Source organism: Rhododendron vialii, chromosome 5a, assembly GCF_030253575.1.
Source record: "Rhododendron vialii isolate Sample 1 chromosome 5a, ASM3025357v1".
Taxonomy (NCBI): Eukaryota; Viridiplantae; Streptophyta; class Magnoliopsida; order Ericales; family Ericaceae; genus Rhododendron; species Rhododendron vialii.
In genome coordinates this window covers 7,249,606-7,277,302 of record NC_080561.1, presented here as the reverse complement: position 1 = coordinate 7,277,302, position 27,697 = coordinate 7,249,606, and the positions used below count along the sequence as shown (strand labels likewise).

Genomic DNA, 27,697 nt, shown 5'->3' with positions numbered 1-27,697 from the left:
ATGGATAATTAATCCAAAAAATATTACGAAAACTTAACAAAAAATTAAAAAAGACAAGCAAAACATACAAAACAAAAAAGATAAAAAAGTTTACAAGAACGCAGCCTTATTATGTGACTTGGAAAAAAGTTAATAGAGCAAGCGAATAAAACATAAACTTTTCTTGATGTGTGCAATTTTGAAAAGTGTCCTAATTTTTTTCCGTTCCAACAATTCAATAAATTACTCACAATTCATGAAATTCTTATACCGACTCGTGAATTTTAAAAGACCCCACACTTCCGAGATAACGAGAACAACTATCTCCTTTTGAACAAGTCAATGGAGGCGAATGACCCTAATTAGTGATACGTCAAAGTTGAAAGGTGCATCATTTAGTGATGGAAAAATGGAAATAAGCATATTTTTAAATGACACTAAATATATGATGCTTTTCCAAGTGATTTTCAATCAATCGAAATTCCTTTAAATAAGCGTTTTGAGGGTGAAAATGCAGTTATATGTCATCCTTAACGGAGAAGGGAGGCCTTGATAGATGTTGAGTGCATTCATATTTTAAGAGGTAATGTGCATTGAGTTCCTAGAAGAAAATTCTATTAAATAAATTGCGATAGCGGAAGAATATTCAGAGGGTGTATTTGCGTTAAATTAAGGTCTTGAGATTAGTCTGAGTGCGTTCAAGTTGGCTTGAACATTGGTAAGAATGTATTTGTATAATTAGTTGAATTATACAAGAAATGAGAGGTGAAGAAACAAATACTCTTAGGATTCTTCTCCTCTTTCTATCTAACATAATAGCAATTCAATTTTTTTTTTATGGGTTATGCGTGCTTTGTAAATGAATTAAACTCGCATTTTTTTTTTCATGAATCTTTTTCTTCCATGGCCCTATAATGAGTATGTATGCCCTATTTAGAACTGGCTCATAACTTTCGAGGGTCAGAGGAAAATTTCTTAAATGAGGTTCATTCTATGTTTTTCATACAAAGGTTGGTCGACAAAGAGTTTCATAAAGAACTCATTACAAAATATTTACCACCACAAAATTTGAATTGAGCATTTAGTGTAGAGAACGTTAGATTAAAAATATTTGGGCCTTATATATAAGGGGCCCTAAGAATTTGGAGGTTCCTTTTTTAGCTATTTTTTGGAGGCCCAAGCCTTAGACTTCCTTGGCTTCTCTCATAACCCGGCTCTGGCCCTACCTTGGTCCCTACTGAATTGTCCATTGCTTAGTTAAAATCAAAGTTGTTGACCCGCACCACAGGCAGATGCTCGGCAGTATCTCCCATCCCAAAATCTACATCGTGCTGTATACGAGTATTTCTTAATCTTTCAAAGTAAAAATTCCAGATAAGGATCCTCCAGTAATTATCGCTAACAGGTGTTGAAGCTATCTTAGTGTGGATTATGTGAAAAAATATTCTTCCTGGTCAAAGTCTTCCGCAACAAGAAAAAAATAATGGGAGTGACTCAAGGGTTACAAATAAACCGAGCTACACGTAAATAGTTCGTGGCTTCGCTCGACTCTTTTATTAAACGAGCCGGATTCGAGTTGGAAGTCGAGTTTTGAGTTGATCCGTATAACTTGTTTCTGGTTTTTATTTGTATTTGTTGTTTTTTGGAAAAAAAAAACTTGATTCGAATTGCAAAAATTTAACTCGTTTAACGGGATAAAGAGACTCATTAAGTAAAATAGTCAAATTCGACTCGTTAAATACTCTTGCTCGAGAGGATCCGAATCCTATTTTAAATTCTTTCCCTTTCTCTCTCCGGTCTTCATCAATCAATGTGCCCGCACGGTTGCTTTCTACTAGTTTCTCCTAACAATCAACATTAGTGCTCCCTATTTGTTTAACTAAAGTTGAAATTAGTATTTATACTGAGCTTATAAATGGATAAATAAAGTTTCTACTACTTTATGTCAGAGTAGACCCAGAACCCAGAAACAGAACATAGCAACGGCAGGGGATCTGTAGCGGTAGTGGTGGTGAACGCGCCGTCGTTGACTGGAGACTTTTCCAGGCGAAGAGAATGAGCGCGTCGAGGTTCATAAAGTGCGTCACAGTCGGGGACGGAGCTGTGGGAAAGACTTGTATGCTTATCTCCTACACCAGCAACACTTTCCCTACTGTGAGTACCTTCTTACCCACAACTTCTGTTTAGCCAATTTCATCAATGCTGCTTCCCTTTTTAGCAAGAAAATCAACGGTTTTCGATGGGACCTTTTTTTTTTTTTTGGGGGGGGGGGAATGATTTAGTGTAGGGTTTTGCGTTTTAAGTTTGTTGAGGAAATGGGGGAAAGGAATTGGAATCGGTGTGCCCTAGAGATTGGAAATTGGTGGTTTCTTGGTCGATCAAGAAAGAAAATGAGGGGGGTTTTCCATGTTTTTTTGAAGTGCAGTGTTTGTTTTTTTTTTTTTTTTGAGAACTCAGTGTCGAGCCAGCTTTCGCGCAACTTGCGCAACTGGACTATTACCGGGGTCAAACCCCACCGCAGTAGTGTTTGGGTTTTGTGGCTTCTTTTTAGTCCTCGAGCAAATGAGGGAGAGGAATGGGGAATTATGTGCCCTAAAATTTGCAAATTAATGGTTTCTTGGTCGCGCAAGCAAGAGAATTCGGCATTGCTTTGAGAAAATCAAGGGTTTTAGATGTGTTTTTTTTTTGGAAGAGTAGTGTTTGGCTTTTGTGGTTTTATTTTTTATTTTTATTTTTTAAAGTTCTTGAGCAAGTGAGGGAAAGTAATGGGGATTTTTGTTGGCTAAGATTTGCGTGAATTAGTGGTTTCTTGGTGGATCAAGCAAGATATTTGGGGTTTTTCCATGTTTTCTTGATATTACGTTTTTTGGAGGAGCATAATTGGCCTTTTGCTGGCTTCTTTTGGTTCTTGAGCTAATGAGGGAAAGGAAGGGTAATGGTTTCTTGATCGGGCAAGCAAGAAAATTAGGGATTTCTTTTAATTGCATCAATGCTCCTTCAATTTTTTAGGAAGAAAAATCAAGGGTTTTCAATGTGAGTGGTTTTTGGAAGAACTTTGTTTGGCTTTTGTGGCTTGTTTTAGTTCTTGTCCAAATTAGGGAGAGAAATGGGAATTTGTGTGCCCTAAGATTTGCGAGTTAGTGGTTTCTTGGTCGATCAAGCAAGAAAATTGGGGTTTCTACATGGGTTTTTTTTTCTTCTTGAAATGCTTCTACATGGGTTTTCGATGCAACGTTTTCTGGGAAAACAAAATTTGCCTTCTTTGTGCTCTAAATTTTGCAAATTAGTGGTTTCTTGGTCAATCTAGCAAAATAATTTGATTTTTCTTTTGTGGTCTTTCACTTTGACGTTTTGCAAAAACAGTCTTTGGTTTTTGTGACTTCTTTTAGTTTTGAAGGAAATGGAGAAAGGAAAGTGAATTTGAGTGCCCTAAATTTGGTGACCTGTTTTGTTTTTTTTGTTGATCAGTGCAAAATTAGTGCTGCTGTGGTCTTTCTATTTGACGTTTTTCAACAACAGTCTTTGCTTTTTGTGGGTTTGAATTTAGCAAATGAGGGATAGAGAAGGAATGTGTGCCCCAAATTGAACAAGATAGTGGTGGTTTAGTCAATCCAGCAAGAAAATTGGGCCTTTGGAGTCTTTCAATTTGACTTTTTGACTTTGGGTCTTCTCTTTTTGTGGCTTCTCTTAATTCCTTAGAAAATGAGGTGAGAAAATGTTGTTTTGGGACCTAAATTGAACAAATTAGGGTTTATGTTGGTTGATCTATGCAACAACTTGAAGGAAAACACTTATCAAATTTCAAGTTCTTTCGGAATATACTGGGAAAGGACCAATTCTGTTTTCCTGTTGTTGAAATCATGAAGTGGTTTTTATCTCAATTGCTGTTTGTTTGGTAGAAAGGGGAAAGGAAGAGGATTTTGAAGAATTAGGGTTTTGTGGAATTTCCCCGTTGTAAACTAGGGGTGAAGCACAAAATAAAAAAAGAGAAAGGGTGTTAAGTGCTGCTCTCATTGTTCTGGCTTTGACTATGGAAAGGATTTTGATGAAACCTTCTATCAAAAAGCATTGCAGCTTTAGTTGAGTACATGTATTGTGGTCATCTCCCTTTTTCGATGGTGATCATTCCATGTTCTTCACTTGACATAGGAAACTACAAATGGATGTATGAATTTTCTTTCGAATGGTGGCACCTGTGCAAAGTTTTAATTATTGACCTGTTGACAATATCGATTCGGTGCTCCTGCTCTTTTATTGTAGCAGTATAGTAATTGTTGCTTTTCAGAAATGGTAAATTGAACTCTACGGTGTCTCTTTGTTAATGTTATGACAACAGGACTACGTGCCAACTGTTTTTGACAATTTTAGTGCAAATGTGGTTGTGGATGGGAGCACGGTTAACTTAGGGCTGTGGGATACTGCAGGTAAGCTCGTTAAGGCCAGTGATTACATCTTTTTCTTCTTCTTTATACGACTTAAAATTGTGCTGGATTTGACACTTTTTAACTTTGACAAAAAAAAGGTCAAGAGGATTACAATAGGTTAAGACCTCTGAGCTATCGCGGGGCTGATGTCTTTATACTTGCATTCTCTCTCATTAGCAAGGCCAGTTATGAAAATATATCAAAAAAGGTAATCTAACTTTTCCATTTGTGCCTTTTTTTTTGAACTTTAAAAAGGTTACTCTATCATCAGACGTCATACTTCATACTGATGAATGCTTTTCATATCTGTTTCCGATGTTCAGTGGATTCCTGAATTGAGGCATTATGCTCCTGGGGTCCCAGTGGTTCTTGTTGGAACAAAACTTGGTTAGACTCTCTTAACCATCCTTTTTATCATTCTAGTATGGTGCTATAGTGGGGACTTTTGGTCATTTACATTGAGAATTTCAGTACAATTGTTTCACGATAGTGTGGCTCTTCTTGCCAATGACAGCAAAATTATTATTTGTCACTTCTGAACTCCGCATTCAAGTCCCTTATAGGATATTTCCATATCAGGCAAGATTCTGGAGACAATTTGTTTTTATTTACATCTCATCAGATTTGCATCTTTGGTAGACAAAGAGTGATGAGCTTGCGCACGAACCTGGAATAAAAGTAACTTGGTTTATTCTTTATTAATAGCTTCGTGGAAGTTACAATATGGAGATGATTTTCAAAAATGAGTTTACTGAAACATAAATGACAAATGATGCATGGTCAAGTATCTCTTCTTAAAGCTTCATGGAACTGTTAGTTCTTCATGCTTCATGGAACTGTTAGTTCTTCTTACATGCGTGGGCATAGTCACACAATTTTTGAGTTTGGGGTAATGGACCCACACTCAAATCGCGGATTGGCGAACTCATACAAAGTTCGCGCCTAATTCGCTAACTATTTTCTGCCCGTGCGCGAATTTGTTTGTCAAACCAACGGACGTAAATTCCATAGTCAAAATGCACGTGGCTAGTTTCTAGCCAACAAAAGCTATTACAAAGCCTGCATAACGTCAAATCTGAGGGCACTATTGCCTGTTGCATTTGTCAGTGCAATGTCTAGTCTACAAAAACTAGTCTGCAACTCTATGAATAACTAGTCTATTCAACCATAACTAGTTTACATTTAATTATGATATTTATTGTTTCTACTAGTAATAATTTAATTTTTAACAGGTTCTGAATGTAAAATTTTTTTGTGAATGTTGCAGTAATTATGTATATCAATTATTGGAAAGTATAAATGTTAAGAAAATTATACATGACATGTAATAATAATACATATAGTGAAGACGCTCTGGAAGTCTGTTCTAAAAATTGTCACTTTCGCAGTCCCGCATTTCGCACCCACACAGCTCGCACTCTGTGACTTGGTGCGTGGGCTAGCATAGAATCCATCTTGTAGTCTTTTCCCAAATGGTCAGAACTCTTTTATTATTATTTGTCTTTTCTTGGCAGGGTGCCTAATGTCATTGCTATTATTGGGAAGAAGGGATTCCACCGTCTCCAACAGCCCCCCCCCCCCCCACCCAAGGGACTCAGGGGGGCTGCTGTCCCGGCCCAGGGAGTCCCGCTCCGAGCTTGGTTTGACGATCAGAAACGTTCACTTCGTAGAGTTCGTCGAGTTGAACAAGTGTTCAAAAACATCAGTTTGATCGGATATCTTTAAGTGCCTGATCGTAACCTTTTTGTCTTGAAAAGAATGGATCCGAAACACTGGATCAAATCTACTAGAACCCATTATTGGCAAGTTATATGTGTTCTGATCAGACATTTAAAGATATCCGATCAAACTGATTTTTAGCTCTACGAAGTGAACGTTTCCGATCGTCGGACTAAGACCGGAGCGGGGCCCCCTGGGCTGGGACAGCACGCTGCTGTCCCTTGAAGGGGCAGCAGCCCCCCTGAGTCCCCCCCCAAGAACATGCAGAATCTTACCTTTTGTTATCTTCGTTCCTAGATTTGAGTTTTTGTTGTCCTAATTGTTCACATTCGCTTCCAGTTTTCACTTGCTAATTTTTAGTTGATACGGCGTCACTCCTCAAACAGTAACGGTGTAGTTGCCATGTATTGCTCGTGCATTGGCATCAACAAAATGTTCTGAATTTGGTTTCCTCATTCTATATAACTTATTGTGGTAAAAGTTTTTTGTTCTTTTCCTTTCAACAGAAACTAAGGGTGGGATATTCCGTCGAGTTTATACAAGGTTTAGCAAATTGGTTGTTGTTTGCCTGGGGAATAGCTCTCTGGCACACTATGTGTCCTATGACTCTAATGTTCATACTAATTTTTTCTTGTTCGTGTGTCTGTGGGTGAGTGTGTGTGCGCGTGCATATTTTGTACCTGGAGCATCATCACTGTCACATAACATTGGAATTTGAACTATGTAAATCTTACTTCCATCAAGCCATTTAACGTCAATGGATGAGTTAGCATCATCCATTGATGAGCAAATTTTGATCATAATGAACTTAAAATAACAGCTAAAATGACAGTTTTAAAAAAGAAAAAACACAGGCTTTAGACCTAATGGCCTCTGATTTTGCTTCCGGTAGATCTTCGGGAGGACAAGAAATACTATGGTGACCACCCTGGTGCGGTGCCCATTACAACAGCTCAGGTACATCTGCCGCTTCAACTTTCTATCTTCATGAAATCAATCCTGGCCATTCCTCTATGAGGCATGGTACAGTACATGAAAAGGAAACATGAAACTGTCCATGAAACAACACTGGACGGTCCAGATTCACTTTGTTTCATGGACAGTTTCATGTATCCTGTCTTTTCCGTTCCTCTATATATCTTGTTTCCATCTGCTTTGCCTCCACGATTTCTATTCTTGCGTGGTAGCCCTCCAAAGCAAAGACCTGACTTTCTACTTTCTACTGAAGGGAGAGGAACTGAGAAAGCTAATCGGAGCAGCTGCTTATATCGAATGTAGTTCAAAAACCCAGCTGGTGATATATCTTACTTTTAACCATGTTTCTTCATTTAAAATCCTGCAGTGAACCTCCTATTGATTGTATAGTAATTTTGAGCATGTTGCTTTGAAATTACAGAATGTGAAGGCTGTATTCGATGCGGCTATAAAGGTGGTGCTCCAACCACCAAAGCAGAAGAAGAAAAAGAAGAAGGGACGCAACGCCTGTAATTTCTTGTAAGATTTTCCTGCTGGATGAAAAGATGACCGACTGGCTAATTATCCATTAGTTTCTTAGTCACTCAGTTATATTTCCTCGTTGAGCAAGCAAAAGGCTGTGGTTTATAGGAAGTTCTGTTACGGTATCAAGTGTTTGGTTGTTGCTTTTTTAGTAGTGTGCTGATTTGTATATTTATGACTTTCATGGCGTCCCGTGACTCTTGTTCTGCTTAATGTATTAACCAGATTGTGTGGAAGATCTTGTTATGTGAAACCAAACTGTTTCCTGCTTTGGACACGGCTCAGTTCATTCTTTTTTTGCTTATATATCATTCTCTATGGTTGCATGTGTCTAGTTTCTTTTGAGTACTCATTGATTTATCTAGATTGACTCGGTTTGGGATACCACACATGGTGCCCCAATGCATTGCAACACCATACATTCTTGTCTACTTCTACGAGAATGTTAGGTGTTGGAGGGCATTGGAGTACCACATGGGAGTGCCTCAGAATCATTCATTAACTAGATTGACGCGGTTTGGGATACCACACATGGTGCCCCAATGCATTGCAACACCATACATTCTTGTCTACTTCTACGAGAATGTTAGGTGTCGGAGGGCATTGGAGTATCACATGGGAGTGCCTCAGAATCATTCATTAACTGTTCATAAGAGTTACTAGTATTGGGCACATGGGGACAACAAAGAAAAATCATTAGGATCTTTTTCATGGTGCCCAACACCTCTGTAACAAATGAATGTATGGTTATCGAGGATGTTGATGTATCAGGTGACGGTTTTTCAAAACTACTAAATAACAAATGAATGTATGGTTATTGAGGATGTTGATGTATCAGGTGATGGTTTTTCAAAACTACTAAATAACTACTCGACGACAAGACTGGCATCGCGTCAGGCCGTGATTTCTATCTTGAGTTGGTAGGTCATGATTTCTATCTTGAGTTGGTATTTTTTGCTTGTCATAAAATTTTACTGTGCTTATCTAGATAGTAGCTCGTACAAATTTGACTTCCACAGAGATTTGTGAAAGGAATAAAGTTGGAAATTTTGATAAGGGAAAGTTAGGCAAATCCAAGGTGTATACTGTGGGCTGATCCTTGTTTGCTTGGCGCACCGAATGTTGCAGCTGTTTGCTTTTGATTTTGGATTCCACGAAGTTGATGCCTTCATTTGTCCATTGACTGAAAAAGTTGGGCCTGTGATTCTCTTTCAACGTGTGGTTTCAGCTGAGCACGAATATCTTTCTTTCTTTTTTCTAACGATCACGGGTGTCTGGACCAGCTTATGCATACCTCGACTAATCCCTTTTCCGATCAAGTCAAAGGCATGCCATCTCTGCCGGGACTAGGGGATTCGCTAGAAATTTACAGTATTTCTTACGGCCTGACTCCAAGAACCCTGGACAATTGTTGGGAAAACATCCACCAACCAACCGGACCAACCCTTGGGTTCAGGACGAATATCATTTCCCTCCAGAAAGTAAAACGTATATTGTTGGTTTGTCAAAACTTATTATGTTTCCTGAGATTCCTGATTGGATTTTTGCCCGGTATCTTTCACTAAGTTTCAGCCCCCCCCCCCCCCCCCCCCCCCCCCCACCAATTACAACTAGTGGCCATAATATCATTGATATCCATCCCTATTCTAGATCATTAAAGTAGTGTATGATTCTCCTTTTCATATTTGGATCTTGAATTTCATTAATTTTGGATGTGATTATAGGCTGCTCGGAAGTGGGAAAAAAACTTCATACTTTGCTTTGGAGGTTGAGTTTTTAGAATTCAGGACCGCTATTCGATATCATAGTGAAAGATTGGATTTTCTACAAAAACAGGTTACTATTGCAATCGACATGACACCATAGGAGCGTCCACCGAGGGTCACTGTGTAGTTGATATTTGCTAATTTTTGCGTGACTTGGTGATTAGGAGGTCACGTGACGTGACATGCCCTTTTAAGTCTGGGTTGCTGGTTTCTTGTCACTATATACTCGAAGGTGCTAGCCGAACTACGTTTCGAGGCTGAAAGAGTCTTTTCAAGCTGTCAATTTCCCAATGAAATTCTTGTTGCTTTCAAATTTGAGAACCCTTTTGATTCTTTACTTCCACCTTTTTGCTGGAATCTATACTTACTTTTACAAGTTTTGATAGGTTTTTAAAATCAGTGGACCTTACCCGTTACTTCCTCTCAAAATTCTGTGTCCCCCTCCACCTCCACCACCATTTCCCTTTATATAAACACCACCTTCTGTTTTCTTGTTTTCGTAGATTGTTTGATCTTTTCCTTTGATTCCCAATACTCCCTCTTGTTGGATTTCCTATCAGTTTCCACAAATTGCTCCATTAATGGCTTCAAAAAGAATCTCCAAGGAGCTTAAGGACTTGCAGAGAGACCCACCAACATCTTGCAGTGCAGGTACAAACACATTGATTTCGGGTCCACCAAAACTCGTCGTAGTACCTTGTTCGTTTGTGTATTTGAGCTGAGTTCGAACATCAGTTCGAGCTCAGTAATTAATTGAGCTGAGTGGGCTTAGCATGAGGCCGGCTCGGTTATTATGTACTTACGCTTGATGCTTGATGCTTGATGTGGGTGTTGGTTTTGGCTCAACGCCGCATCTTATGACTTCCTTCGTCTCGTAAGTTGTGTCACAAACTTTGCTCTTAGCTAGGGGTGTTAGAAAAAACCACTGGACCCTCTTAGCAGGGGTGTTAGGAAAAACTGTTGGATCTCGACCTGTTTCGGTTGGTTTTTACCCGGTTTCGGTTTTGGAACAAGAAAAAAGTTAATTTTCGGTTCGGTCTTGGGTGACTGGAATTTTAACCGAACCAAACCGAAATTAAATGGACTGATTAGGATCGAACTGAACCAGCTATATAAACCGAGGAGTTTGGCCCACTGTCAAGTTTTATATTTGGCCCAACTAAGACCCATTTTGGATAGACCGAAATTTCTGAAATTCCCGACTGTATGGACCCCATCCCTAACCGGACCAAACCAAACCAAACTTAACTCTGGTCGGGATTGGTCCTGGAAATATTCACCCCGAACCAAATTGGTCTTCGAAACTCTTCCCCTAACCGAAATCACCCCTACTCTTAGCTTACACACTTAACAATTTTAAAAGCTAAAAAAGAAATGACTCTTGAGAAATTCTGTTTTGGTACTTTTGACAATTTTAACATGGTTTGTAACTTCAATCCCGAGCTCGAGCTTCAAATTGAACTCAATAATGAACGAGCCAACCACACATGCTAAAGTATTCGACTTGGCTCGATTGGTTTGCAGCTTTCCAAAACTTCTTCTTTCTTCTTCCTCTAACGGTACAGCTCTTCGATTGGCGATGGTTTTTAGGTCCTGTAGCAGAGGATATGTTCCATTGGCAAGCAACAATCATCGGTCCAACCGACAGCCCTTATGCCAACGGAGTATTCCTCGTGACTATCCATTTCCCACCTGATTATCCATTCAAACCTCCAAAGGTATGTATACTGAACTTGGTTCTGCTCTACGCTTTTACTCACGACTCCTTTATTTCAAACGTGCTTGATCTGTGAAAAACTGGTTGCAGGTTGCGTTTAGGACCAAAGTTTTCCACCCCAATATAAACAGCAACGGGAACATTTGCTTGGACATACTCAAGGAACAGTGGAGCCCTGCTCTTACCATATCCAAGGTGAAAACTTCAATTCTTGATTCTTTAGTCTCCCTATCATTGTCCTTTCACTCTGCGAAATCCAAACACGGCCTTAACTATGAAGTTTTGTCAAGCCCGAGGGGTTGGTGAAGTGAGAGCATATCAGCAGGCAAGGGGCTCACCCCTGAAGCTCGCTGGTTTAACTCCCACTGCCGGCGAAAAATCCTTGGAATTACTGGGATTTGTCTCGTGACTTCAGGGCTTCCGGATTTATAGAAGTACGCGTAACGACGTTTTTTGGTGTTTTTTTTTGCAGGTTTTACTCTCCATATGTTCACTTCTGACTGATCCAAACCCAGATGATCCACTTGTTCCAGAGATTGCTCACATGTGCAAAGCTGATAAAGTCAAGTATGAATCCACTGCTAGAAGCTGGACCCAGAAGTATGCCATGGGCTAAAAACAAAAAACAAAAAACAAAAACAAAAACCTTCCCCCATGTTTGCTGTTATATCTTCAATATTTACTTTTCAATCAAGTAAATGTTCTTCAAAAAATTAGTATCTTTCTTCTTGTCCTGTTTCAATTCTGAGGTATTCAAAAGGCCTGTTTGGCTTACAAATAAACAGGTCCCATCGTAAGGCTGTAATTGTGGGTGGGAGCACCTCTTTGCTTGGGAATAAAAGCTTGTCCACTATACTTGAGTTTCTCCGTCAATCAATTAATTGTTCAAAAAAGGGTAGGAAGGGGCAACCAGCATAGCAACTCGCCTGGGCTTGATGTTTCCGACCCACTGTTGAATGTTTAGTTCGAGCCATACTTGGGTGACCATAATTGGAAACCATCTGATTTGCCACTAATATTGGTTAGTGATGACAAGTGGGGTCTATTTTATCTGTGCACTATTGACATAATGCCTAGTTATTGATTTTCAAATCTCTGTTTGGGAAAAAAGAAGCAGTTAGTGTTCAAATATGATGAACTTATAATGATTCTTCCAAGTCGAGTAACGATGAAGGAAAATCTAATGTCATAGTATATGATGTAATCTCCTCGGACTAACGGGGATGAATGAACAGTAGCACCACACTCCCGGTGGTACGCGGTATGTCTAGGGCTCTTGTGAGATTGCGTGTTTGAAAAATAGTTTTCGGACCACAGAAGTTTCACTCGCTCAAACGTAGGATACAAGATCCTTGGTTTCGAGTCTTTTGACTACAGAAGTTTCGAAACTGGATTTATAGTCCAATTCGATACTCAAAGTCGGGCAAACAAACAGGCCCGTAGGGCTTTCAATCACTTGTTACGACCATAAACGACGGTTTGGTAGTTAGCAAGTGTATGAACAAAACAACCAACAAAAATCTAAAAGAACTTACAAGTTCAATAGAAACATCGACCGATAATAAGTCCACAAGTCTGGACCGGCCAGTAAAAATGCCATTAAAAAGACTCCTTGTTCTTTTTTATTGACTTCGTCCTCCCTTTTTTTTCCCCAGGATTTTTGCATGAAAAGTCTGTCTCTCTCTCACTCTCTAACCTCTCTAGCTTCACAGTTGTAAAAATTGCTGAAAAAAGATGGAACGGATTGCCTCAGAAATCTGTCATCGAAATACAGATTACCGAATCAAAGAACGGTTGCTGCATTTGAGATGAGTCGTGAACTATGTCACTCTCTTCAAGAGGTTTCGCGGCCCTGTCCAACATGCCAAAATTCAAAAATCTCTATCGCGGCCTCCTCTGCACATAAGAAAGAACAGAGTGTTTGGTTTTGGAAAGCAAAATCAAATCAGTTCAATCAACCCACTAATTAAGTACACGTTTTCCATCTATCATCAGAATCAGAAGATCTTTGACAGGAAGAAAATCGGTTTCGGATTTTTAGCAAAACGTGGATTCTATAGTATGTGTGCGAGAATCAAATTTAGGGGTTTACACGGCTAACTAGTAACTAGATTCTGAATAAATTTTTTTTTCAAATGGCCATGCGCTAGGCCCTTTTCCCCGAGCGCGCCAAACCTCTTTTTGGATCTAGCTGCATCACAAGCCCGGCCAATAAGATGCATCGTCATATAAGGTAGAAACAAATTTTATAACTAACCAATGTGCGACAAGGCAAATGCTGAAATCCCAACACAAACACGGAAACACCCCATCAATCTACCTTAAAACAGATTCATGCCTTTAATTTTCTCCTTAAAACAATCTAACCTTAAAACAGATTCAAGGCCCATTCCAACAGGTTTCAATCTTTTTCATCTTTCCACGTAGTCAACTCTTATTAGTACACGCAGTCCACGTGTTAATCCAACATCATACGTGACGTTGCGCCATCTTATCATCTTTGTGGACTTTTAATTTGAAGAGTGACCTTAGTTGCATAATCCTTTAATTAAGATACAATGCGGTCGCGCTCTCGATCCTCGTTCTCACGGATTTTAGGAGTTTAGAATGAGTTTCAAAGCTGGTTTCATGCTCGCGCTCCCGTTCTATTGCGCATTCGCACATGAATTAAGTGACTTGGCCGGAGTGACACAAAATGAGAAGGTTGACTAGAGCAGATTCAAGATTTAACCCAAAAAATCAATTTTAAATGGAGATTAAATTTTTTACATCGCCGGTGTAAATATTTATTTCCTCCAAATCAATTACATAACCAAAAAGTGATTCTGCTCCCTGTTAACTATTACTTGAGTTAATAGAATACTTCTGGTTTATCTTAAAAAACTAATGTAACCAAAAAGTGGACTCCAAATAGATTAAGGTGATATTGATGAAGCGGTAGGTAAACTTTTCTCTTCTTTTGTTATAATCCGGAACCGATCCTACCAACCACAATCTTAAATAACTTGGACGCACCATAAATCGAATCCCCATTCCACAACTATTTCACATAGACTTTTCGCTAGCAGGGAAACTGACCCAAATTTTTTTTCTCGTAATAAGAGTCGAACAAGAGACTTATGGTTTTAGTTAGCTATGCTCTCCTCAACACTTGAATTAACCCTTAGGGTTTGGGTAGGTAAACATTGGTCGTTATATTAGGGGAAGATGAAGGAGAAGTTATGGTTTGGTGAAAAAAGTACGAGCAAATGTAATTAATATTTAAGGCAATCAATCAGTCTTGTTATCTTTTCTGGTAATTTTAATTAGTTGTGTTTAGGTAATGTCTTAGTTCATCAACCCCTTGAATTAAATATCATCAATTTCTTACAGCTAGCATAGGTAGCTTTCACAGTACGTAGTACTTTGAAAATAAATTCTTGTCAAATCTTATGAATAGAGAACTCATTTGGGAAAAACTTGGGTGGTTGAGATGCAAAACAAATGGTATGCCTACCGCAAGAAGAAGAAAATAAATGCAGCAGTGCTCCGTTGACTGCTCTGTTTCACTGCTTCTTCTGCCTCAACGCTCAATTTCACCATCCGTTTCGAAAATCAATGGTCCGGATTTAAAAAAAAAATTTTCTTTTCTAAAAGAGTCTTTTAAAATTCAGACCATCCAAAATACTTTTAAATGGTGAAATTAAGAACAGTTGGAGAACAGTGAAATAGAACGGTGGAGTAGTCTTTCTGAAATAAATTAGTATTTGGGGACCACAGCTTCGTGAAAAAACCCAAGATATCTTGCCATACCTCATTCAAAAAATAACAGAAGGTTGACTGAGACTTTTATATGTTTCTTTTTCTTTTTTAATGCAGGGTGTTCCGGATCAGCTCGAACGCACCCCAAATTAATTCCTGTCGTCCCAACCACAGCTCTTTTCATTGTTACACGTGAGGTGGGGTGGCTCCAACAATTGTTTTCAAGAAAAATCGAACATAAAATCTTAAAAGAGATCGAGCAAAATCCCAAGTCTCGGGTTAACGCCTTGGGGACGTTGATTGAGACTAAAAGTTAATTATCTTCAATTGTTATAATATGCGTATGTTCAACATTATTGTTAAGTAGTCCTAATCATGAAAATAATCTCCCAACTAATTTGACATCTCGTTTTACGTCTATTCAACAACTGTTCAACATTATTGTTAAGTCGTCCTAATGTCTTTTTCCGTTTTCCAATCAATTTTTTTTTTTCCTCGGAAAATCTTGAGATATTATTTATGTGGAATAATGGTCCGAGGACCTAACATCAGCAAGGGCAACATTAGATTGATATTGGGGGACAGGACCCCCCAATTCTTTAATCTAACACCTAATAGAGATTGCTTAGCCAATGAATAGACTACCCTATTACAAGACTATTTAACATATTTAAAAGGACAAGAGGAAAATAATGGAAGAAGCTCTAAACAATTCAAGAGAATAGAGGTACAATCGAAGAATGTTTTTCCTGGTTACATAAGTGCTTGAACAATTTGAACTGAGTCACCTTCAATAATAATGTTAGAAAAAGAGTACTGCTATGAGTACCGACCGGCCGGGAGGGAAATCGTACGGACCGGCCGCGGCGGGCCGTCTCCGGCACCGGACGGCTGATCCGAGCCTTCCAAAAATTTTAAAATAAAAAACCGAGGGGCCCTACGTGAGAATCAACGGCATCCGAGGTGTGTAGGGTGATTGATCCGAGCACCTCTTTTTCGTGTATGTATATACGGCCGTCCGGTGCCGGAGACGGCTCGGCGCGGCCGGTCGGTCGGTACGATTTCCCTCCCCGGCCGTTGGTACCTATATCATTATTGTTAGAAAAACCTTTGTTCGCAACAATAACCAAAGCTTCACGAAAATCCAATGCTTCAAGCAGCTCTTGGGGCGAAAAAACCAGGGAATGGAATGGATACCATACCCAAGATATTGCCTGAATGATCACGAGCCACAATCCCAACACCAACAAAACCATTTTCCCTACCAACAACGCCATCAACATTGAACTTAATAATACCAGCTGGCGGCAAATGCCACATAGGAGGAGATGTCGTGGAAGAGGTTGCAGAGGAGGACCGAGAAGAAGCTACTGCAACCTCAAACTCCAAACAAAGCTCAGAAGCCCTCTCCAAAATCCTGACACTATCCCAACCTTGGCCTTCAAAATGGGCTCTGTTGCGGGCTTTCCACAAGAACCAGCAGATAGATGCAAGAAGCGCACCCTTATCGATACAACGATATCACTAACACTTAACTGAAATGTATTCAAAATACAGCTCCACCAATCACAAAAGTTAACCGAATCCCATGAAGAAGAGATGGAAGAAGCAAAGGGGATTTACACCACACTTAGAATAAAAGTTCGGAACATGCTCGATTGTCAAAGAGATATATTAACCGCGCTTAGAATAAATAAGAGAAGTATTGGAAGATCGGATTGGACTATATATCTCACGTCTCCAGAGTCAATCAATTCTTACAGACAATATTGTCTTGCCACACTATACCATCGCGTCCTCAAATTGAAGAGCGAAATATTAGATAACTGGGTTTTAATGATAAAAAAACCTAATTCCGCCAATTTCATCGAGCAACCAAACGTGCTCTTAGTGTCTACCGCTACTCGTTCCATTAATTTGTAGTCACTTGTGCTTGAATCGAGAATTTGTGGAAGGTGTAGAAAAAAAAAAGGCAGAGAAACATGGTAACAATTCAAAAACAAAAACTAAAAACAAAAACAAATTTGGCTTGTCATCTTGAAGCAAAATTGATGTGTCCCCAATTGCGTACACTTTATTGAGCCCTAGTATTAACTTTAAATCGTTTAGTTTGATACTATGGGTATATCATATGGAAGAATATGGTTCGATTTTCTTGCCAGTAACTTTTGGGGTTATTTCACTCCAATGCGTAAAATGTGCAACAATTGTGGAATGGGATGTTGAAACTAGTCCGACGTGCGAGCAAATCGGCTCCGGACACTCTTCATTTAAAAAAATAAATATCTCATATGGAAGGACACATTTATTGTACCAACATTCCTTTGGACAAAAGCAAGGGACAAATCTGTCTTCCAAAAAGAGAAAAAGGAAAACCCATTTTTTTGTTCCTTTCCCAAACTTTTGTAAACTTTGTTTTGGATGTGGGGCCTCCTCTTCTTTTATTTTTTGGAACCATCTATTCCCAAATTCCTTTCCAACCATGAGTTATGAGTCCTCTGTTTTGTACCACCGAAAGTTGTCTTCTATTCGATTAGCTCTTCCTTAAAGCACATGCAATTAAGATTTGATTCTTTGGAAATGTCGACCAAATGATCAGATCACAACATCAAAAAATTCTCACTTTTCCCTCGTGTGATCTTTTAGGTTACGTAAAATGAAACTCACTACGGTGTCATCTATCTAATCATATTAATCATGTCTTTTCGTAGATCACGACAGACGAATTATTCTTTCAAAAAATTAGCATGATTTATCTAAACAGGGATATCGATAACATAACTATCATCCATAGCGTGTCCCCTTTGAATTGTATGTATTTTTTCAGGGGGAGGTTCACCTTCTCATCTTTTATCGGTGCGTTTTGTCTATTTTTTCATCGTCGATAATTTTAATGAGGCGACTATTGTGTGCTTGGTCTGTTTTATGTTATAGGCAATTTTCTGATTATTTTGTTGTAATAATTGCTTATGGTGAAGTTCTTATAATAATTCTGATTTAATTAATGATTCTTGTTATTTTCTAGTAAAATAGTAACTTTGAGAGTAGGGATAAATAAAATAACTTTGAGAGTAGGGATAATTAATGGTCCGAATTTTGCTCAGAGGCTCTTGCCTACCGGTAAGAACCTCAGAACATATCCTAACCATTGATTATACCAATGCATTGTCCATATTTGAGCTATTCGGCCCGTCCAGTCCAAAACTTGGACCCGAAAGAATCCAAACACTTTTCAGTGCTATTGTTTTGTGGTAGGGTATACAAGGGCTATAGACATGGACTTGGCAAGTCTATCACATGTGGTCTTATTTAACATTCCGTCGGTGGACTAGCTAGCTGCACTACAGAAGCAGTGAATTATTTTGATAGGCGTAGTTTTGGTTCATTACTGTCCATTGTGATGTAATCTTTTACTTTCGGGTACTATTTACAATGAAAATTGCTTGACTGTTGATCCAAAAAAAGAGATCTCAATTAAGTCTTCTAATTGGCGAAAAAATTAGTAGTAAATTATACACGTCAAAGTACATCATCCTCCGATCCGATTAGAAACACAATGGACAAAAATAGATAAATAAAAGAGAAATTTATAGAAATGGTCCTCCTAGTTTCATTCGAGTCTCATTTTCATCCTCCAAGTATCAATTACAACTTTTTTGGACCTTTAAGTTTGGTTTTCGTACCAAGTTGATCCAATTGATAACGTTTGTCAGCCAAATTGGATGGAAAAAATTAGATTGAGGGAAGACGTCATCAATTGGACCAACTTGGTACGAACTGCAACGTGCAAATTGCCATCAATTAGATTTTTTCCGTCCAATTTGGCTGATAAAAGTTATCAATTGGACCAATTTGGTACAAAAACCAAACTTGAAGGTTAAAAGAGTTGTAATTGATACTTGGAGGACGAAAATAAGACTCGAATGAAACTAGGAGGACCATTTCTATAAATTTCCCTAAATAAAATTATGGGATACAGGGAGTATATATGTAAGACAATAAGGAAAACAACTTACTAAACATGAAAATTTTGATTAAAAAAATGCCCTTTTTTTTGGATATTCCATATAACATATTTGTGGGCAAATTACCATATCTAAGCTTTGGGCAATATATTAATTCCTGCAATCTCTCGTACAACCGTTTTATATGTTTACGTGTGGGGGTGAGGTTGTTCCAAGAGTTGGTAGGTAGAAGAATCGAATTCGAAACCTTAAAGAGCAGCGAACCCTTAAGTCACAAGCTAAAACCACCAAACCAATCCTTAGTTACGTGGAAGGATTACTTTGGCAATATACTTGCTTTCATTCTCATGTTAAAGGGCTAGCTTTTCTACCCGAGGTGACATTACATCCATCTCCCCATGTGGACTTGAGCCCATGTAGGACGTTTGTGGGTCAATGGTCATCGTACTTTCCGAAAAATTATTCAATGCCTCCGGGACACCGTCACGTGGTGTCCCAGGTCTTTCTTCAACCATACATATTTGTAGGGTCCGAAACTAAGTGTGAGGACTCCACAACAATGTGTGATGCGGAGAGGCTTGGGGCACCGTCACGTAGTGGCCCAAGGGCACAAAATAATCTCTCTTAATTCCCCGCTCTCTTCTTTCAGAAGATTTTCTTCGGACCACTAGAAAGAAAGGAAGAGACCACTTTGGACGAGTGAAAAAGAAGTATTTGAATTTGAAGGGGGCAACGTCTCGTACAGGGTTAGAATTGGTGGATAACTTTGCCACTTCAGATAAAGAGATAAGAAAAACGATGCCTATCACCTTTGTATTGGCATATGTTGCAAGATTTAAATAAGGATCGAGTTTGCATAACCCAGACAAACACATCAACTACATGAGAGTAGATGAAAAGAGATGGTATCGTGTATGTATATATATTAATTCAGGTGTTCTGCCAGGTTTACGTACACATGCCACGCCTACTCTTGGGAACCCAATTTCACCGCCCACTTGCGCGAACATACACGTTCTAGTTAAGCAGCAGCCAGACGGTCAAAAAGATAAAACGTTATCGACTGAGAAGAGCTGATCAGAAAGACCCAAAACAAGAGCGAGGATCCTCCAGGAGTTTTAACAGGTGCAAATCCTTATGATTTCGTGATTATGTTAGAAATTTTGCAATACTAAGCAGTTTTAAGAAGGAAAAGAAAAAACTCCGATGAAAACGCCCCCTTGGTTCCGTTGGACCATTGATTCGGTTCAACCGGTGTGGCCAGGAGTTTTCCCTTCACAATTCCAGTTGTTGAGTTCCAAAAACATTATCCCCTTTTGGCCTTTTTACTTGGGGATTGAGGTAAAAAACTTTCAAGTACTGTGAAATTTGGGAATTTCTGCTTCCCAAAGTCAATAGCTTTGGTTCTGAAGTTTGGTATCAATCAAAACACAGTTGCCACAACTCATCCATTCTCATAATTGAATATGGTACAAAGCTCTTGTTACAACCTACTCTTCAAAGTCAATTGCACTAGATAATGCTAAGTTAACCACCAACTTATGTAAGCAAGACCAAGAGCATACTTGGGCGAATGTGGATGCTGCCGAGCATCCCCCGCGCTACACCGTGTAGAGCGGCCGATACGGCCGTTCATCTCGGCACGGACGGCTCGGATTGAATTTGAGCGCATATAAATCTGAACCGTATGCTCAGCAGCATCCCTCATTCCATACTAGGGACAGTTAGTATCATACCACATTTTTCTCGCATATATTTGCATATAAACACACGCGTTGGTTAAATGGTATACATGGGTATTGCCCTTTTGCCTGCACTAATATTTCTCAATGGATTCACCAAAAGGAACCTTATTCGTTTGAGGGTTTTAAGGGAGATTTTTGAAAGTAATGAGGAAAGAGAGAGAAAAAATTATTAGAGACCATGCCGGGGTTTTTAGATCCCAAACAAACAAGGTAAATGATCATTAGTCTTGCTACAGTTCTAGAAATTATTTTCAGAAAACTTTCAGAATTCAAGATCAATGTTGAGATACACTTGGGTATGTTGGTACGTAAGATCTATACATCCAATTGAATCTTTACCGTAAATATCAGATCATGAACAGTTTTTTTGTTTGAGGAAAAACTCTCATGGACCTTTCCCAAGGACGAGTCTGCGCATGTGCCCCTGTGTATTTAGGGACCAGAAAAAGCACGTTCTCCTGTGTATTTTTGTGCTCTCAGGGACCAGAAAAAGAACCCACATTAAACCCACGAAAAATTATTCACTGCCCAGGGACAGGGACTCTTAGTGCCCCAAAGGGACAGAGACTCAAAGTGCCCCAAACAAATGCGTGGTGGAAGTAGGAGTTGGGGCACCACGTGTTCCTGTCCCAACCACACATTTGGTAGGGGCATCATGTGTTATGTTGTCCCTACCTTTGGGCGCTGAATCAGCTCTCGTACCCCAATACGCCCATACAAATGCGTGGTGAAAATAGGAGTTGAGACTATGTTCGCTTTGGGTCTCTAAATCTGATCTCCCTCCTTCCGCACATGGTCTCAATAACTATTCTCTTTAACTATTATTTTCATTTTTCCATCCAAAACTCAAACCAAACATGGCCGCCCGTCCTTGCCCCTGCCCTTGGGGCACTGGATAATCTGTCGTACCTCACCACCCAAAATTTGACTAGACACTAGAGGGCTATGTCAGTCACTATAGAACAAACGGACAATTTTTTATCATTACATGATTTTAAATAAAAAAATCATTTTCATCATTTAAAAAAGAAACACATTTTGCATGAGGATTCTCTTTCTTGATCAATATTTGAACCTTTCTCAGCCCCTCATTTTCTTGATACCATGGGTTTCCCGGGTATATCTCTTCTCTCTACACTCAACTTTCTGTGTCCTTTTTTCCAGGGAAATTCTCTCTCTCCTACCCACCGACGGTTTTCACCTCCGTTTCTCTCTCCTCTAATCACTTCCCCAGGTCCCCTATAGATTCTCCAAATCTCATTAAACAATTCTTGAAATACAAAAAAATCCCATTTGCTCAACTAAGCTTTTTCATCACCATTACCCCCACACCTTTCCAATTTCCAATTATTTGTTAGTTGAGGCCCGAGGGCAGGTATACTTGTCTGTGGCGGCATCTTTTTAAAAAATCTCCCATGGGCTTCAATGACATATGCATTCCCATAGTAGGTGGGTTTTTTTTTCCTCCTTGTCACCACGCATTTAATTTTATCCCCATCAAACATTAATGTATCCATACCATATCTACACAATCTGTCTTTTTGTGGGGTTTCTGCAATTTTAATTCATTGCGAAAAAGGAAGGATTTTCCTCCATTTGAAATATTTAAAGCACTCTTCTTTTTGGATTTTCTGTTTGTAACCGTTAATGGGTATGCTTTGAATTCCAAGATTAGACCTTCAATCATCTCGTGATATAACATGGTGTATCGACGTGTTATACAAATTCAGGATGGGGAAGAGTTTGGAAATGTAATGAAACAGTGAGATTAGATTCTCAAGAAAGGCGAAATGCCGGTTGAGGTGGCGGCTGCTGAGGGCGGCGGGAGGAGGGGGAGGAGCGTGTTGGTCGGAATCGGGATCGACGGTCAGAGCAGAGAGTTACTCGACTGGGCCCTTGTCAAAGTAGCAGATCCAGGAGACCATGTAGTTGCAATTCATGTCTCAAGAGATTTAGGTAATGCACATATAGTTGACTATGTTTTCGTTTAGAACCCAAGAAAATTTCAAATAATTCAATTGGGTTTCTCATTTCAGATTCAAAAAAGAAGCCTTTACTGGATGGGTATTTAGAAGTTTACGAAGGCCTATGCACTGTAAAAAAGGTTGGGTTTTCGAATACTTAAGAGTCTTCTTTTTGCCAGAAAATGGAAATTAATGAGTAAAAGCACTGATTTTTTCGATTTCAATGTATCCCATATTCGGGTTTCAGGTAGATTTAACAGGTCACGTATCGAAAGGAAGCTCAATCCGAAAGGTTCTGGTGAGAGAGGCGAAAAACCGCGGCGCCGCGGCTGTGGTTGTGGGTGTGTACAGAGAAAACCCTCTCAGGTAAGGAGAACTTTGGAAGCAAAAATCTGGACACTAGTTTGAGATGTTTTTTTTTTGTGTGTGTGTGTGTGTGTTTTTGAAAATTGGTTGTTTTTTTCTCAGGACTTGGACTTCTGTTGCCAAGTACTGCGCAAAGCGCCTCCCTCCAACCACTGATGTCTTGGCTATCCACAATGGCAAAATTGTCTTCAGAAGATCTTCCAATAACCAACCACCAGGTACTTTTCTTCTTTTCATTTTTCTTTTTCAATCTAAGGGTCTGTTTGTGTCCATCCCATCCTTTTCTCCCATCTACCAAAAACAGGTTTAAATGGGTTTGACTTTCTTCATTACACTAATTATTCATAAAGGCTGATGATTTGATTGTTTTTCTTGTAAACAAATGAGCACATATAGATGTGTTGCCATGAACCGGGGCAATTGGCCCAGTGGTTGTGTAGCTGCACATAGGTGTAGTGAGGTTGCGGGTTCGATTTCTATGGAGAGGAAGTTGATACCTTGTTGATGGGTTGGGACGGGGTTTCGGGTAGTATAGAATTTTTTTTTGTGTGTTAAATTTTGCGTTTCTATGTTTTCAGGTCATGAAGGAGATCCCAGGCCGAGTTTTGTCCTCAGTCGGAATCCAGCACTGACAGATACCCGGACTGAATTCGGTGATTCCGAGACATCAGAGATTGCCAGACACAGCCTTGAAAATTTCAGCGCTCTTCGAAAAGACAAAGCACTTTCTACGAGTTCGTTTTCGTTTGCATCGGAGGATTTCGGGGAGCAGAGGCCTGGTTGGCCACTGCTCAGCACAGTGAGTCCTCTAGCAGAGGAAGCGAGCAAAATGTCGGTTGTGAAGTGGGTAATGCGATTACCTAACCGGTCTCCACCACAGAGTCCTCTATCCAAGGAAGGTGGTTTTAGTCCAATGACTCCAATCGAAACCGGAAGTCCTTTCTCACCACAGAGTAACTGCACTACAGATACAAGTGAGCTACTAGAGAATTTGGAGAAGCTCTTCCTAAAAAACTCATCCGGCTGCAAATGGTTTAGCTACGATGTCATGAAAACTTCTACTTCGGAATTCTCCTCAGGTTACATCCCCTCCAATATGAATTAACTTGGTTTTGTTTGAGTGGATCATTTTTTCAAATATTTGGTTCCATCGCAGATAAGCTGATCGGTAAAGGAGGGTGTAACTGCGTGTATAAGGGGATTCTTCCGGATGGGAAGCCGGTGGCAGTCAAGGTTTTGAAGTCATCCAAAGAGTCATCGAAGGACTTTACTCGGGAAGTCGATGTTATGACCTCATTGAGTCATAAAAACATCACACCTTTGATTGGGTTATGTGTTGAAGATAATGCCCTGATCTCTGTTTATGATTTGTTGCCCAAAGGAAATCTAGAGGAGAACCTACACGGTAACGCCTCTCTGAAAACTCGTCTCTCTCCATGTGTAATGATCAATAGAAACTATGCTAATTGATGGTTGGTCTCTGAAACAGGTAATAGCAAAGAAAAATCAGTATTGTCATGGGAAGTGAGATGCAAAGTAGCTGTTGGGATTGCCGAAGCCCTGAATTACCTTCACAATGAATGCTCTCCCCCAGTGATTCACAGAGATGTCAAGTCCTCAAATATCCTTCTTTCCGATGAGTTCGAACCACAGGTACTTCAAGCAGTTGAACATTCATATTGTTTCAATCTACAATGTTGACGATTTATTATGTTTTCCTGTGACAGCTATCTGATTTCGGGTTAGCAATATGGGGGCCGTCAGATTCATCATTCCTTACAGACAATGATGTAGTAGGGACTTTTGGGTATCTTGCTCCCGAGTATTTTATGTATGGGAAAGTCAGTGACAAGATCGATGTCTACTCTTTTGGTGTGGTTCTCCTTGAATTGTTATCAGGGAGGAAACCGATCAGTTCGGAGTCTACCAAAGGCCAAGAAAGCTTGGTCATGTGGGTAAGGCCTTTTTCCTTAACAGAAGCTTCTATTTCCTGCAAGCTTTATTTACTGGTATGGGACTAAGTAGTTCATATTCAGGCAAAACCAAAGCTTGAGAGTGGAGATCTAAGAAGCATTCTGGATCCTAATCTTGATGGCAATATTGATGAGGTTGAAATTCAGAGAATGGCTCTTGCAGTTAGGTTCTGCCTCATAAGATCAGCTCGGCTTCGTCCTAAAATGAGACAGGTAATAGCAATTCTTTAGTGGTTCTTAGTGTTTGAAATTGGCTCGATGTTTGACATCCGGTCAATTTAGCTTGAGCTCATTTTTAGTATTGAGACATTGAGTAGAGCAATGGTGACGCAAATTTGAGCTTCTTACCAAATGAGCTCAGGCTGAATCCGACCGGAGATTTTTTCTGCTGAACGTGTGTTAACTTTTTTGACTAACTTGGACTTGGTTTTTGGGCTTTGTAATGCTTAATTTTGGATGTTTCTTATTGATTTTGGACTTGGAGTGGAAGGACACCAAATTGGGCATGGATTAACTTTAGGAAGTACTATTTGGTCATAGCATAGCTCTCTTCTTTGGTTGAACTTATCAGTTCCGTGGCAGAGGGCTCGTTAGGCATTCGGCTGTCTTCCTTTTGGTGTGGCCTTGGTGGCTTGATGGAACTCCGTTCCTTGGCGTCTTCTTGTCTTAGGAGTTCCTTGGGTCTTACGAGAATTTTGAAATGAGGCTTTTCGTTGAGAGGTTCAAATGGCTAAGAAGTAGCTTTTGACGGAGAGAGAGGAAAGTTGGTTTTATCCTACTAGAAAAACTCTGTCGTAGCTCTTTGGAGCATTTGTTCCCTTTCCAGCAGCAAAATCTTCCTCCTGTCTCTTTGACGCTGGAGGAATACAAATCTGGACATAAGCAATACAAATCTTGGCTTCACTGAGTCTTTGTTGATAAATTTGGTTTCACTAATATTGTTGGTTTGTTTCATTGCATCCGTTATCTTTGAACTGAGTAATTCCTGTCCGTTCAACAGATACTAAACATCTTAAAAGGGGACAAAGATGTAGAGGAATTTGTAAAATCCCAGTTTGGAGATCGAAGAGGTACAGAAAACGAGGAAACTACTGACGATGAAGTTTATCCCCATTCAAGCGCAGAGTCTCATTTGACCCTTGCGTTGCTTGACATGGAAGACACCTCCCCATCGTTCAGCAGTGGGGAGCAAAGCAGCGGAACTTCCTCAGAAGAATACTTGAAAGAAAGATGGAGCCGATCCTCAAGCTTAGATTAGCTTCTTTTCGCGGTCAACAAAATGTATTTGGCTAGTTTTTCAAGACATTTCTGCTGCTAGCTAGAATTTTTTTTTTTAATTACCAAAAACAAAAAAAGGTATGTGTCGTCGTCACTGTACAGTATGAGGGAGAGTTTGCACCCAGTTATGAGGTGATTTGTAGAAGTATAGACATTGTGTTCATTTATGAAAGGAACGAGTCCCTACGAATGAGGGATGTTTAAGTTGCACAATACATATAAATGGGAAGAAATGATCTAAAATGGGAAGAAATGATCTAAAATGCAGCAAGAGTAGCAGCAAATGATGTTACAGCGTCCTCGTTTATTTTCATGCTACCTTTCTAAGCTAAATGTATACTACATTGGCTTTTATATAGCCCGTACACACTACATACCCAGTGTGTATGGGACCCACTCCTATTGTGAGTGTCGCTTACGACTTTAGAATGGTTACTCTTGGATGTTTAGCCCGAAACGTAGGGCTTCTAGTCGAATGCAGAATAACTCAGTAAGACCGAGATCGTATCACAAAGAATCGATAATAGCTTGTTCGGATTGTAGGCTTTATATGAGGTTTGCAGCGTTTAGATGGCCAACTGTCGGTTTTACTTTAACGGTGGAGATTTCTCTCGAAAAGACTAGAAATGGGTTTAATGAACTAAAAGAGGCAAATCTAGGGATTATCCATCCCGTGACTTAGGCCGATATCAATTCTCGAGGTTAACTCAAGTGAGAGTCACGACCGCGCGCTCACACTCGAAAGATTTAGTTTTAAAGACGACGTTTAATCAAAAGATGTGATTTACTGGAATCAAACTAACTTATTTGTACTAATTAATCGAAAACACGTAGGAGGACAGAGCTCTAGGTATGCCGCGAGGCAAGACCGCTTGTCAACACAACATTCCAAGAAGTTAACACCCTTAGTTTAGACCAAAAATTGCTAGGTTAATTCAATTCCGAAAATCATTCTTTAAGCCCGAGAGTTTCGAGAACAAATAACAACTTAAATCATTGGGATAGATTAGCCCAAGACTTGGCAAAAGACTACTCAACCATCCTTAGAGAACAAAACATAGAGCTAAAAAGAGACATGAGATTTAACCGATAAAAACGAAAATAAACTTGATATTAAAAAAGATCCAAAGCGTAGCTACAACAATAATAAACGAGAAAAAATCAAATTAGGAATTAAACTTACAAATATTGAAGGTTGAAACTAAGAACAACAATATTTGGAGAACCCAAATCCTAGAATACTTAGGCCTAAAGTTAACATATGGTCATTCTTCCATAAATGGAATACAAGCCTATTTATATGGCTCTAAAGTTAAGTTACAAAGGATCAAAAACTCCCCCAAAATATTCCAAAAATATTCCATAAGTGGAAACTTTCTATAAATGAAAAGTTGAAAAAGTTACAAAAAGTTGTAGATTTTTCTCAAGCAGTACCGGTACTGGAAATTCCTCAGTACCGGAACCGGGCTTCAACGGGCTGGTTTTGCTGCTCTCTGATCAGTGGGTACCGGTACCGGTATTGGCAATTCCTCAATACCGGTACCGGCTTTGCTTGACAGATTT

The 27,697-nt window shown here is 39.5% G+C and overlaps 3 protein-coding genes across 4 annotated transcripts; all 3 read left to right on the top strand.

The window, feature by feature from the left end:
- The first annotated feature begins 1,751 nt into the window (after positions 1 to 1,751).
- Positions 1,752 to 7,890, top strand: LOC131327158 (rac-like GTP-binding protein 5). Its single transcript, XM_058360178.1, has 7 exons — positions 1,752 to 2,133; positions 4,316 to 4,403; positions 4,502 to 4,611; positions 4,727 to 4,790; positions 7,015 to 7,079; positions 7,351 to 7,416; positions 7,519 to 7,890. Exons 1-7 carry the CDS (start codon positions 2,035 to 2,037, stop codon positions 7,618 to 7,620), a joined length of 594 nt encoding a protein of 197 aa, XP_058216161.1. The 5' UTR covers positions 1,752 to 2,034; the 3' UTR covers positions 7,621 to 7,890.
- Positions 7,891 to 9,607: 1,717 nt separating this feature from the next.
- Positions 9,608 to 11,957, top strand: LOC131327160 (ubiquitin-conjugating enzyme E2-17 kDa-like). Its single transcript, XM_058360180.1, has 4 exons — positions 9,608 to 10,036; positions 10,976 to 11,103; positions 11,193 to 11,297; positions 11,575 to 11,957. Exons 1-4 carry the CDS (start codon positions 9,967 to 9,969, stop codon positions 11,716 to 11,718), a joined length of 447 nt encoding a protein of 148 aa, XP_058216163.1. The 5' UTR covers positions 9,608 to 9,966; the 3' UTR covers positions 11,719 to 11,957.
- A 7,719-nt stretch (positions 11,958 to 19,676) lies between these two features.
- Positions 19,677 to 26,344, top strand: LOC131326972 (protein kinase STUNTED). Of its 2 annotated transcripts, none has more exons than XM_058359913.1 (11): positions 19,677 to 19,933; positions 22,284 to 22,509; positions 22,590 to 22,657; positions 22,765 to 22,883; positions 22,986 to 23,101; positions 23,462 to 23,962; positions 24,040 to 24,288; positions 24,373 to 24,536; positions 24,611 to 24,838; positions 24,920 to 25,069; positions 25,857 to 26,344. In XM_058359913.1, the coding sequence occupies exons 2-11, from the start codon at positions 22,344 to 22,346 to the stop codon at positions 26,112 to 26,114; spliced, it is 2,019 nt and encodes a 672-aa protein (XP_058215896.1). In that variant the 5' UTR covers positions 19,677 to 19,933; positions 22,284 to 22,343; the 3' UTR covers positions 26,115 to 26,344. The 2 variants fall into 2 exon arrangements, with proteins under 2 accessions (XP_058215896.1, XP_058215895.1); XM_058359912.1 differs by lacking the exon at positions 19,677 to 19,933 and adding an exon at positions 21,619 to 22,002.
- Positions 26,345 to 27,697: the final 1,353 nt, after the last annotated feature.